The sequence below is a fragment of the Arabidopsis lyrata genome (genome assembly GCF_000004255.2).
Source record: "Arabidopsis lyrata subsp. lyrata unplaced genomic scaffold ARALYscaffold_6, whole genome shotgun sequence".
Lineage (NCBI taxonomy): Eukaryota > Viridiplantae > Streptophyta > Magnoliopsida > Brassicales > Brassicaceae > Arabidopsis > Arabidopsis lyrata.
In genome coordinates, this window is record NW_003302550.1 from 8986763 (window position 1) to 9000338 (window position 13576).

The 13576-nt window shown below is 31.7% G+C and overlaps 3 protein-coding genes across 4 annotated transcripts; 2 read left to right on the forward strand and 1 right to left on the reverse strand.

Annotated features, from left to right (window-relative positions):
- The first annotated feature begins 1610 nt into the window (after nt 1-1610).
- Nucleotides 1611-4029, forward strand: LOC9308037 (ETHYLENE INSENSITIVE 3-like 2 protein). 2 transcript variants are annotated; one of them, XM_021020601.1, is made up of 2 exons: nt 1611-1694; nt 2263-4029. In XM_021020601.1, exon 2 carries the CDS (start codon nt 2268-2270, stop codon nt 3810-3812), a length of 1545 nt encoding a protein of 514 aa, XP_020876260.1. In that variant the 5' UTR covers nt 1611-1694; nt 2263-2267; the 3' UTR covers nt 3813-4029. The 2 variants fall into 2 exon arrangements, with proteins under 2 accessions (XP_020876260.1, XP_002871968.2); XM_002871922.2 differs by lacking the exon at nt 1611-1694 and having other exon boundaries at nt 1828-4029.
- Nucleotides 4030-4580: 551 nt separating this feature from the next.
- On the forward strand, nt 4581-6154 carry LOC9308038 (NDR1/HIN1-like protein 13). Its single transcript, XM_021022966.1, has one exon. The coding sequence runs from the start codon at nt 5195-5197 to the stop codon at nt 6038-6040; it is 846 nt and encodes a 281-aa protein (XP_020878625.1). The 5' UTR covers nt 4581-5194; the 3' UTR covers nt 6041-6154.
- Nucleotides 6155-6487: 333 nt separating this feature from the next.
- Nucleotides 6488-9151, reverse strand: LOC110227853 (non-structural maintenance of chromosomes element 1 homolog). Its single transcript, XM_021023682.1, has 6 exons — nt 8932-9151; nt 8272-8468; nt 7936-8016; nt 7227-7454; nt 7038-7112; nt 6488-6936 (listed from the first exon to the last, which is right to left on the reverse strand). Exons 1-6 carry the CDS (start codon nt 9044-9046, stop codon nt 6688-6690), a joined length of 945 nt encoding a protein of 314 aa, XP_020879341.1. The 5' UTR covers nt 9047-9151; the 3' UTR covers nt 6488-6687.
- Nucleotides 9152-13576: the final 4425 nt, after the last annotated feature.

Below are 13576 nucleotides of genomic sequence, written 5' to 3' on the forward strand. Positions count from 1 at the left end.
ATAGGAAAACAATACAATACGCTAAAAAGGTTTGGTTTAAATAGATTTTAAAACACCATATTATTATCTGTATATTTTGGATTTTCGAAATGGTCTGGATAATTTTTTTTTCACTCTTGTTTTATCAGTTTTTTTTTCTTAAAATAAAAATCCTTGTTTCTTCTGGAACTATTAATTTTATATTAAAAATACATTTATGGAATGCTTAAAGAGGAAATGGAAAAATATATATAGACAATAATGCTATTCAGATCTGTAGGTTCAATATTTAGAGCAGTATGCATAGGGATTGATTGTATATAAGATATCATGAATACATAGAGAATACAAAATTCACAATTCTTTATACAAAATACTTAACTATATATGAAACTTTTCATTTATAATGCTACGAGCTTGTGCAATCTAAAAGGCTGTTATATCTAGCATATACGAATGCAAAAAAAATGGTAAACTAAATACTTTTATGCAAAAATTAATTAGTGAGTACTGGCAACATTTTTTTCCTTTTCTTTCTAACTCTGCCAGCTTTTGTATTTATTACTAAGATATTTTATTCTATACCATCTTAAGTATTTTTTACATTTCCAATAAAAATTTTAAAATAATTTTTTATATTTTTATGATAATTTGTAATTTTTAGTTTATTTTAATTGATTAAACTATGTTTAGATCAATTATAAAATATATTTTAATTTAGTAAAATAAAGAAAAAGTTCTCAATATGTATGTAAGAAAATTAAAAGTTTTTATGTTGATACAAAGAGAGTAATTATTTTGTAAGTCTTTGGGCATGATAACTTTTAGTATGCATGAATTGTTAGAACTACAAGAATCTTAATTAAAGTCCATTGTGAAAAATAATTGATAAAATCAATACTACAAGAAAATGAGTATAAATAGACTGTACGGTACTACTTACTATTTTACTAATTGTTTTTTTTTATATATCTTTTTTTATTTATTGTTTTCTTTTAAATCATATATTTAAAGTGAACTTATTTATTTATACCGATATATTTATGTACAGTTCCCCAGAAATATAAATGCGTCTATACAATGCCAACAAATTTTAAAATTTAAATTTACGCGCCATTTTAATTTAAAACTATTATTTAAATATCTTATAAAAGATATCTTAAAAGCTATTTTATACGCTACGATTTTATACCATTATTATAATAAATTTTGCATCTTTAAAGACTATGTCTATATTTGGTACTTGATTCATATATATTTTTTAAATTACTCATTTTTTTAAGCGCTACAGTTTTCGCGCTTAAACATATATATAGAATATGGTATTTTTTCTTATAGCGGACATGATTATATTTTTATATTGACCATAATAATTTTAGAGGGAAATAATCATTTTATGGGCATTTTTTTTTTTTTGAAAGAAGTAAATATTTATTTAAATAAAGAATCTGGACTAGAAATGGAATGAAACTCAAAGGAGATAAATATGAAATTTTTACTATATCCTTACACAAAGAAATGTGTCGTTTAGCATGGTTTTTACAGGCCTATATATTACCACCCTTTCACAGTCTCTCTTATTTAATGCTCATAATATATATAGATACACAAACATACATGCATGTCTCTATCTCTTCCTCTCTGAGGGTCCCAATAGCTTCTTTGGTTTGAATTTGGTGGCCGAAGCAACACAAAGGTCTCTTAAAGTTTTCTGGGTAATTTCTCTTCTTCCTTCGATTCTGTTTTTGTTTTGTTTTGCTTTTACCTATATTGTCTGCTTGCAAAAGTGTTTTTTAACTTGTTGGGTTTGGTCTCTATGATATTTTGTCCGATGGGTTCCATTTTCACTTTTGCAAAGATCGATTATTTCAATAGTAACAAGGACTAAATTGGTTTTTTTTTTTTATAAGAATCAAAAGAACATAAATTCGATGCTTTAAATCTATTATCATTAGATGATAGACCATGAATCTCTTTTACCTTCTCTAATTTTTTCCCCTTATAGTATGTATTTAATCTATTTGGTAGTAGTTTTCATATAGTATTTGTTCAATCCCTTGGAGTAATAACTAATAGAAACTGGATCTCTAAATTTTTGTATTCATATGATGAATCTTATTTCACAAGTTAGATCTCTTGATCTTTCACTGAAAGTCTCTGTTTTTTTTTTTGTGTATTTGCTACGAGTTTTAATTTAGATTTTCGATTTATATGGCTTTACTAAATAATGATTATGCAATTTCATTCCTTAAAGTGAATCATAGTTGATGCCATTATTTGCAGATTGTATGGATTCGTATAACAACAATAGAGGGATGTTTCGGGGTTTAGTTTGTAGCCCGGTGCCTCCATTTACCGAGGGACATGCCGCTATGTGCGATGATCTGAGTAGTGATGAAGAAATGGAAATAGAGGAGCTTGAGAAGAAGATCTGGAGAGACAAGCAGCGTTTAAAGCGGCTCAAGGAAATGGCGAGGAACGGTGTAGGAAAAAGATTGATGTTGAGGCAGCATCATGATGATTTTCCAGAGCATTCGAGTAAGAGAACGATGTACAAGGCACAAGATGGGATCTTGAAGTACATGTCTAAGACAATGGAGCGATGCAAAGCTCAAGGTTTCGTTTACGGGATCGTTTTAGAGAACGGGAAAACGGTAGCGGGATCTTCTGATAATCTCCGTGAATGGTGGAAAGACAAAGTGAGGTTTGACAGGAACGGACCAGCTGCTATAATCAAGCACCAGCGGGATATCAATCTTTCTGATGGAAGTGATTCAGGGTCTGAGGTTGGGGAATGTACCGCGCATAAGTTGCTTGAGCTTCAAGATACTACTCTTGGAGCTCTGTTATCGGCTCTGTTGCCTCACTGCAAGCCTCCTCAAAGGCGGTTTCCTTTGGAGAAAGGCGTGACACCACCATGGTGGCCAACAGGACAAGAAGATTGGTGGGATCAACTGTCTTTACCCGAGGATTTTCGAGGACTTTCTCCACCTTACAAGAAGCCTCATGATCTCAAGAAGCTGTGGAAAATTGGTGTATTGATTGGTGTAATCAGACATATGGCTTCAGACATTAGCAACATACCGAATCTCGTGAGACGGTCTAGAAGTTTGCAGGAGAAAATGACTTCAAGAGAAGGTGCTTTATGGCTCGCTGCTCTCAACCGAGAAAAGGCTATTGTTGATCAAATAGCTTTCTCTAGAGAAAACAACAACACTTGTAACTTTCTTGTTCCTGCAACCGGTGGCGACACGAATCTTTTATTTCCTGAGTCTGCAAATTATGATGTTGAAGTGATTGGTGGCTCGTATCGGATCAATCAGCAGTATCCTGAATTTGAAAACAACTATAATTGTGTTAACAAGAGGAAGTTTGAAGAGGAATTTGGGATATCAATGCAACCGATACTCCTAACATGTGAGAATAGTCTCTGTCCTTATAGCCAACCACATATGGGATTTCATGACAGGAACTTAAGAGCGAATCACCAAATGACTTGTCCTTACAAAGTCACTTCCTTCTACCAACCCACTAAACCCTATGGCATGGCCGGTTTAATGGTTCCTTTTCCGGATTATAACCGGATGCAGCAGCAGGTTCAGAGCATTCAGGACCAGTTTAATCATCCCAACAATCTCTACAGACCAAAAGCTCCACAAACAGGAAGCAACAACGATGACTTGGTTGAGGATTTGAGTCCTCCTTCGACGCTGAATCAGAATCTTGGTTTAGTCTTACCTACTGACTTCAATGGCGATGTGGAAACAGTAGGAATGGAGAACAACAATCAGCAGAATCAAGAGCAAGAGTTGTCCACATCTTGGATTCAGTAAAGAAAGCTTCATGGAGTTTTCTATTTATGTTTTCTAGTTTATAGCTTTGTTTCTTGCTTATTCTCTCATTAAACACAGTTTTTGATCTCTCCATTTTATAGCTTTTGTAGCCGTGGAGAAGATTAGGTTTCATAATAAGTTAATAACCCATTCATTATTGATTTGAAGAACCTCTCTTTTTGACAAAAGAAAAGTAGAAAATGCTTTATTTGTTTTCTTTTTTTTTGACAATCATGCTTTATTTGTTTAGAGGTGTGTATTTGGTGTTCTCAAAAACAGGTTAAAAGGCTTTTTTTTTTTGGCTATTTTACTCTTATCAATTTCACTGAGCAAGTTGTATATATTATTTCTTAATATTAAATAATTTAAACTTTGTTGGTATGATTAGATAAAAATATATATTTTTCTATATGTGACTTTCATTATATCTTTTATAGGGATTTTTTTTCTATAAATACCAGATTTTTTTTAAATGTTAAATTGATATTTTGCCTTTAAGATAATTTATTTTTTAAATCATTTTAAGGGATATTTTTATCCATATTAAGGAAAAAATAACTAAAATGGTCAAATTAGCTATATGTTATTTTGAACTGAATATTGATGGTTAATTAGTTAATTTTAAGAGATATTTCTACATAAATCTCAAACTAAACAATCAGTGAATATCTTATTTTAAAAACTCTACTTTTTCTTCCAGCAAATTAAATATATAATATATCATAAAAAGTTTACAAAATACATAAATATTTCCAATACAACCGTTGATGCAAATAAAGAAAATCGAAACAACCGTTGACCTTATGTTATAAAACTCGACTAATTTAATTTAGTTGATTGATTATTAAAAAAAAAAATACAGTTCATTTTATTGTATTGATTCACTATAATAGCTTATCATATCACTCATGTGCAAGTTTGTGGTTAATTAAAACTTCTCTATTCAAATGATCAAATCCTTCCCGGCTTTTTCTTACCATTATTCCATTCCATGCTAGGATTGGCTGCTTCCTCTCATTTTCTTCTTCAAGTTTTATTATTGGCAAGAAAATGAAAAAGTTTTTCACATTGACCAACTTTTACATTCCGAATATATCTCCTAAAACATTCCATTCAAGGGTCTCCAATTTCTTTTCCTATTGGTCACGAATGGAAAGTTTAATAGTAATCAACAAAATCATAAATACTCATTAAATAATTGTTATCACAGAATCTCCAAAATGATATTTGGACGATATTCATGCAATCACGTCCTAATCTCCAAGTATACACTTTCTCTAATCTTACATAAACAAAAAATAATAAAATGATTTGAAAGTCGGCAATTTACTCCAAATCCTCACTGTCAAAAAATCAAAAGATCCATTTCTTGATTCAAGAAAATGACCGTCGAGAAACCAAAAGAAATGACCGGCGATACCAACTCCGGCGAATTTGTAACTAACAAAGACGTCCACAGAATAAAGCATCTATCGATAGATACCAACGATAGTTCTTCGAGCCGATACTCCGTCGATTCTCAAAAACCAAGAATCGGACCACCGCCTGGGACTTACATCATCAACCTCCCTAAGGATCAGATCTACCGCGTTCCCCCGCCGGAAAATGCTCACCGTTACGAGTATCTCTCTCGCCGGAAAACAAATCAATCGAATTGCCGGCGATGTTTCTGTCATTTCCTCGCTGCTTTACTTATCCTTCTCTTCCTCGCAGCTCTCGTCGTCGGAATCCTTTACCTCGTTTACCAGCCGCATAAGCCAAGATTCTCCGTGAGTGGAGTCTCCGTCACCGGAATCAATCTGACGTCATCTTCTCCATTATCTCCGGTGATCGGAATCAAGGTGCGATCTCAGAACGTTAACGGTAAACTCGGTTTGATCTACGAGAAAGGAAATGAGGCTGACGTTTTTTACGGCGGAATCAAACTTGGTAACGGTAAGTTCACGGCGTTTAAGCAGCCGGCGGATAATGTGACGGTGATCGTGACGGTGTTAAAGGGATCGAGTATTCAGTTAACGAGCTCGTCGCGTAAAGAGTTAAAGGAATCGCATAAGAAAGGAAAAGTGCCGTTTGGTCTCAGAATTAAAGCGCCGGTTAAGTTTAAGGTTGGCGCCGTTACGACGTGGACTATGACCGTGACGGTGGATTGCAAAATAAAAGTGGACAAGTTAACGGCATCAGCAACTGTGGTCACGGAAAACTGCGATACGGGCTTGAGTCTGTTGTGAATTTTGAGTTAGTTTTGTTTATGCCAATTGATTGCCTTTTTCGGAGTTTGGTTCGGTTCGAATTATGTTATTATTAGTTTGTTTAATTTATTTTGAACTAAAATTGAAATTTGCACTGTTCAAAATGGAAGTCTGATTTTTAGTTCTACTGCATTTGGAAAAAATAAATATATTGACATATACATTTTTAATAAGCTTAGTAGAAAATATAGGTGAAATTAGATTCTTAATTTAAAAATATCATCATAAAATTCGACATTAATTCAATTAAAGTCAATTGGATATCTTACCATTTGTTGAAGTTTTTTGAGAAAGATATCTTACCTTTCATAAATCACAAAATTATTCAAAAGAATGATTTACTTTTATAAGTTCATTTGAATTTTAGTTAGTTAAATGCACAAAGGACAAAATCACAATTTAGCATCCCCTGAATCCTAAGTACAATTGTAATTGAAATCAAATTCTCGGATTTAAAATTTAGATATGTTGTAGACATTAACCGAGGAGTTTAACACTCCATGACTCCATCAATGATCCACAAGAGAAAACATCAGATCAGACCAAACTTCCAGTGATGTTTGGACATAGAAAGGTCGTCAAAATATACATCTAATCCCTAAAACCAGAGTTCTTAAATGGTTTTTTTACATCGAGTGCCCGCTACGGGTTACTCTTCTCGCTTTAGCACCACTAGTTGAAGCTAAAGAAGCTTGAGAAGAACCATTTTCAGTTGAGTCTTCATGACTCCTAAGTTGTCTTTTTCTTTTGGATTTTGGAGCTGCGGCTTGAGTCTCGCTTTCCTCCTCCTCATTCATTGCTTCGTCAGCAGCTTCTGCTTTTGTAATTTTACTCAAAGGCCATGGCTTCCCACAACCAGAGCAACGTTTATCATCCTGTCATTTCGATGTGATCAGAAAGTCAAATACTATTGAAGTCAAAACTCAAATCCCATTACGGTTGAGGAAAATCTAAAGAAGATGTGTGTAGTGTGTACCCTTTGAGATAACAATTTTTTGAGGCAGTACTTGTGTATCCGGACAGTGCAACCTTCGGTTGGACACAAATCCGCCTGGAAAGTTGGATACGAGTGTCAGAAAACAAAGCACCAGATATAAAATCAGTAGCGAATATATATCATCACAATGTAAATCCTAATCCAATCAGGTTTCATCAGAATGCAGACCTTTACTCCAGCTTCATTGCAGACTTCACAGGAAGGAACATCATTGTTCCTGAACCAACTGCGCAGGTCAAGAAGAGATCTTATACCAAGTCCGATGTTGCCCTCTCTTGTGCGACACAGCCATTTGTCCCTTACAAGTTCATCGAGAGTTTTTTCCTTTTGCGACATCGAAAAGTTCCTGAAAGCAGGAGGGACTTGCTGTTGACTGCTGCTGGCTTCACTTGATATCTGAGATATTAAACACAAAATCTGTTAACCGAAACAAAGAGAATACGTTTATATAGTCCAACCAAACACATAGCAATAATAGATTTGAAATTCATTATTCACAATGGTAATATGGGAAAGATCCCAAATAATTGTCTTCACCACACTGATAGATGAGAGAAGCTGAGAAATTTGAGATTCGTTTTTCATAATGATCCAACAATCATAAACAGAGATGAAACACTTTCTATCATACAAAAAAACATACAACTCAGAGTGCATGCAAATTTGATCAACAAGCCCACAAGCGACAAAGTTGATTACCGTTTCAGATTATATGATTATATCTCATACAGAACAGAATACTTTCAAGAGACTCTGTAAAGTATTAGCAGTGTTGAAGTCATGATCAGTTAACTGAACAATAGATATGGATGGATTCAGTTTGTCAACAGATGAAGAGGTAAACACCAGATAGACATAAGTCAGGACTATGATTGACCTGATTCTCCAATCGGATATTAAGAGCATCAAAGCTCGATATGCAACCTTGAGCAGCTTCATCCTGTGCAATTGCTTCTATCTGCCATAAGTTAAAGTCATCAGTATCACAGGCAAGTAACACCATATACCCACTTTACGTAATCCATTACCATCTGAGTGCACACATATGACGAAAAGAGAATGACAAAGCAGACTTTTATATGTAATATAAAGTTGTAGCAAAAAAGAGAGAGATCCAGATAATGTTAACTCGTACAAATGAATCGAATAAGGGATATTTGATCAACAAGGAACAGAACATAAGCCAGACAGAAAGAGTCCAAGAGTGACTTACAACGCCTTTAAAGAAAGCGATCTGCGGAACAGAATATTTAGTCCCGAGTTTGGATTGATCATCAGAGACATTGTTAACGACTCCATAACAAACTTGGCCATCATACTGATCTCTACAAGCCTTCAACTCAAAGTGAACATATGAGAGTTCCTTGTTTATCTCAAGAAGGTACTTGTCAAATGTCTTTTTAACAGTTACTGCAAGAAAAAGAAGGAAGAATATTATCAACATAATTTTTGCCCCATGGCTCCTTTAACATTCAACATTAAGATAACCAGTAATTCAACTCCAAATCACTTTCATTACCTCAAACTTAGTATTAACTCACTTTCAACATTATGCTTAAACCTAAGACCAGTAACCATCACATCCAGTAAACAACCGCTACAATATATACCTATCAATTCAGCAGCAAAACTAGCTAAACAATCACAGGAATTCAATATTTAAGCAAATCCCACAGAGACTAAGAAAACAATAACGCACACGATTACGTCGTCGAGACAACAAACATACAGCAATTATATAGCGGCTGATCAAATTGGGTAAAATTGCCGTAAATTACAGATTTTGATTCAATAAAAATCCAATCCGGCGCAAACCCACAAACAGTTATTTTGATATTCATCCGAATCGAGAAAAGAAGAGGAGGGGCGAGACCTGGGTTTCTGCCGGTGACGCCGGTGAAGATTGTGTGAAATTCTTTCTCCTTGAGAGGACCTCGTGAAATCAAAGCCTGAATTAGGGTATGGTGCTTCCAGCTTAGCGTTACCATCCTCAGACCTCCGCAATTTCACCGTATGAAAAAGTTAGGGTTTAGAATTAGGGCTTTTTTTTTTTTGGGGGAGAAAGAAACTGCGGAGAGAGAGAGAGAGAGAGGGAGATGGCGGGAAGCGAATCGACACGATGACGTAATAAAATTAATTTGACAGCTAATTTTTTTAATACAGCTTTAATTTTTTTTTCCCTGAAACACGAAAAGTCTCTTTTGCGCTTGCTTGTTGTGGTTAAGAGTCGTGGCAATTCCGTAATTGTAAAGTGGTACAAAATTAAGGAGAAATAGCAAATCTGACAGTGAAATGTATTGGAATTGCAAAAATGACTTAAAAAGGAACTGTCAAAAAGCAAAACTATATTTAAGATAGCACCATTATTTCTTTTACGGGTTACAGCATAATGAAATTAAAAAAAAAAGATTGAAAATTATGTGTGTCACATCAAGTTAAAATATTTGTTTATTCATTTATACTAATTTGATTACAAGCATCCAACCTTACTCTATTTTAGAGTAAAAATGTAAAATTCTTCTCCAACCTTACTTTATAATTGACTCTAAAATAGAGATTTTTACAGATTGACTCTATATATAGAGCAACTCTATTCTCAACTCTATTTTTGAGTTTAACTTTTTTTATTTATACTTTAGTCCCTCAAATTTAATTTTTTTTATTTAATACATATAATTATTTTATAAACAACAATTACAACACATAGCTTTATAAACTTAACAAGCAAACAAGTACTAAATTTAAAATAATTTTATAAACTTAACAAGCAAACAAGTACTAAATTTAAAATAAACAACATAAGAAAACTAAAACATAAAGAAGCTCATTTCTCACTATGAAATGCTTTAATTGATCATATGTGGAAAAAATATTTTAATGGTGTTATTTAAAATGAAATTTGTAATGTTTTATTATTGTTATATGATGTAATGTTTTTTTAATAAATAATTAGTGTTTAATTTAAATAATTTCATATTTATGGGAATTTTGCAAATCTATAATATATGGGGTCAAATTGTAAATTATATAATTAAAAGGTATTTGTATATAAAATAGAAATATTCTATTTCTAAGAATATTCGTTTTTAGAATAGAAAATAGAGATATACATTAGAGATAAACTCTCCTCTAAAATAGAGTAACTCTATTTTAGAGTAAGATATAGAGCTCTACATTGGAGATGGTCTTATAAGAGCATCTTTAAAGGTAAGCTCTTAGCAAATTCTTAGGTAGATCTTAGGCTTTAATTGATTTAATTTAATTCAAAAATCAAACTTATAGTTAAGAGATGTCTCTTAGCTAAGAACCAAAACTGAAGCTAAGATACGGCCACATGTCCGTGTATGAGTGGTTGATGAGTTAAATTAGGCATGAAAAAATAAACCGTACCGAAATCGGTGCTGAACCGATATATTTTGAATAACCAAAAATACCCAAAATACATTTCAAAATAAGTAGTTATTTATAGACTAAATAATCAAAAATACTTGAAAATATATAAAAATAGTAAAAATACTCGAACATAACTGAAAAATATCCAAAAATACTCAAAAATAACCGAAATATCTGAAAATATCCTTAGCAAACTAACGGAATGAAGAATGCATCAACAATTGAAGAATGATTTGGTTGAGCATATATAGACAAAATATTCCAGAAATTAAGTTTAAAATATTTGTGCTTTATGTTATTTATGTTATAAATTATATCTCATGTATGTTTTAATTTTTTTAACTTGCAATAATTATAAATTTTATTTTTATATTAATATTTTTTTCTTCTAAGAACTACATGTTAAGAGCCTACTATTAATCACACAAAAAATCTTAACTCAAAAATACTATCTCTTGACAATAACTTTTACAAATAAATTATTTAAATATTACTAAAAAGTATTTCTAAGAGGCTACCTATAATCATGCTCTAACATGTTTTGAAACTTAGTTGAAACCATGTGTTACACAGTTTATATAGCTTAGAAATATAAGTTGGAACATATAAGCTATAAAAAGCAAAAAAAAAAAAAAAAGAAATTAGCAATCTAGAATTTATGAGCAAGTTTTTGGTTAAACAGTTTCCACAAATTCATGTTTACCGGAACGAAATTCCAAACCAAGAAATCAAAAAATTAAGATGTGTATTTTGATTTTTTCTAGTTTATGAAGAATTTATAACACAATGATATAAAGACCTATGACCTATCTAATCTTTTTTTTTTTTTTTTTTTTTTTTGGACAAATAAAGACCAATCTAATCATACAAGAACTTTCAAATCTTTTGGTAATAGTATAACGAACAATTTGGTGCAGTGTGTGTGTGACTAGTTAGTTCAAATAGTGTATAAAAATAAAATAAAAAATTGTTATAAGTGGATAATAACGTTATTTTAAAAGAAGAAGAAAAAAAGGAGAAGTTAATTTTGTATACATGAAAACAACAACCTGCTATTCATTTAAAGGAGAGAGAGAAGAACATAGGAATGGGAATAGAAAAGTATACAAGATGACAAAAACTCCACTGCACATCTCAGAAACACGCCCTCGTATTTTCATGTACCACTCTCTCTACTCCACAATGCAGGCATTTACTATTTTGTTTTTATACGTTTGGTATTTGCAGGACAGAGATATATATATTACGTACAAAAACAAATTTTGTTATCTTTTTCGTGGTGTAAAAACGATTTTGTAATCTTTCCACTTTTTCAATAACTAATTTCAAATTTCAAAACCAGTGCTCGAATTTGATGAGTTGATGACAAACAAAGAATTAGTCAAACAGTCAAACTTAGATATTTATATTCCAACAATTGAGAAAATGTGATTAGTTCTTTTTAACCAGTATTGTTTAGTACGGCTGGGCAAAATATCTGTTAAATTCGCTTCGATCCGTTATTCGAATCGATTTGATTTGAAAAATTCGGATATCCGTAACTTTACGAAACAAATCAAATATTAAAAATAGGCATTCGTCAAAAGCGAAAAAAATATCAAATACTATAATTTATATAGGTGGATATCCGCTCTGCTCCAGAATACATACATATATATAGATAATTACATGTATAAATTATAATTTTATTATTCTTGTATGTGTTTTATAATTTTTTAATCACCGAATTAATTATTTAAACTACTAGTTTGAACAATTAAGGAGAAATATATATTTCTGATAAAATATTACTATTTATAATAATATTTTACTATTTTTTTGGATTAATTTTGTTATTTATTTATTTATTTTTAAACAAATATTTAACGAATCGAATATCCGGCAAATAGTTTGGATTGGAACGGATATTCGAACAGCCGGATATCCGGTCACTAACGAAGCAAATACGAATCAGAAAACTTAGTATTCGGAAAAGGCGAATCGAATCACAAATACCACCAAAATTCCGGATATCCGCTCCGTGCCCACCCCTATTGTTTAGTTCTCTTCAAAGCTATTAATATTTAGGATTGTCACTGCAGAGGCCTAATATATATGTGTGAAACCATTTTGCGAAATTCATGTTTATTAGAATATCTACACTTATAATACAATACATATATGTTGTAAAAAAAACAACATATATAAAAAAAGAAAAAACCATACAGCACTAATCCATCTCATCGCAAATTTAATCGTTTTGTTGAGATCCGCATAGCATTAACATATAAACAATTGGGCTAAGTTTCTTCAAATTTAAGATACCCATAATTAAAAAGTATTATTTATCTATACTTACATTTTGATTTTATTTAAGAAACCCATCTTTAGAAACTCCATTGAAAATGCTCTAACCACCTGTCTCGTCTCGGTATATTTTTATTCGAATAAATGAAAATGTGTAAGGTTTTTTACTTCATTCGATGAATGAAAAATTGTTATTTCCCTAAATGTAGGATTCAAAGAATTGTCAAGTAGACCAACCACACAATGTATAACTAAAAAACACGTCAAGAGACTTTGAAACATTTGTTAGATAAATGTGGCAACAAGAATTTCACATTATTTTTTACATTGTGGTATAGACTTTGGTTGCATAAATAAAAAAGTTCAAAAAAAAAAAAAAAAAAAAGTTCCCAAGGTTTTGGGCTTGGTACGATGTTCCTAAACTATATATTAGTCGAATCACACCCTTCAAAAGTTTATGATGCCATGAACTTCCATGATATAGTTATATATTTTCTATCGGGATCAAAATGTTTAGAGAAATGAGCTTGGTATGAGAACGTTTGTGTTGTGTCTTTAAGACTTTAACAATGTTTTCGTAAGACCTTTATTATAATAATATGGATACGCTTATTATGAAGAAACAGTCGCCCATTACTTTTCTGAAGTCCTTCGTTCACTGGAAAAATAAATAAACATCACATTTTCTCATTCATTGAATACACATATCTCAAATTTGATTTTTTAGTTTTTTGTCATCATATTAAGATTTATTTACTACAAACTTAAAACTTTGACATATATATATATATAGTACTATATTATAAATAACAAATATTTACATTTGCTCTTAATACAAA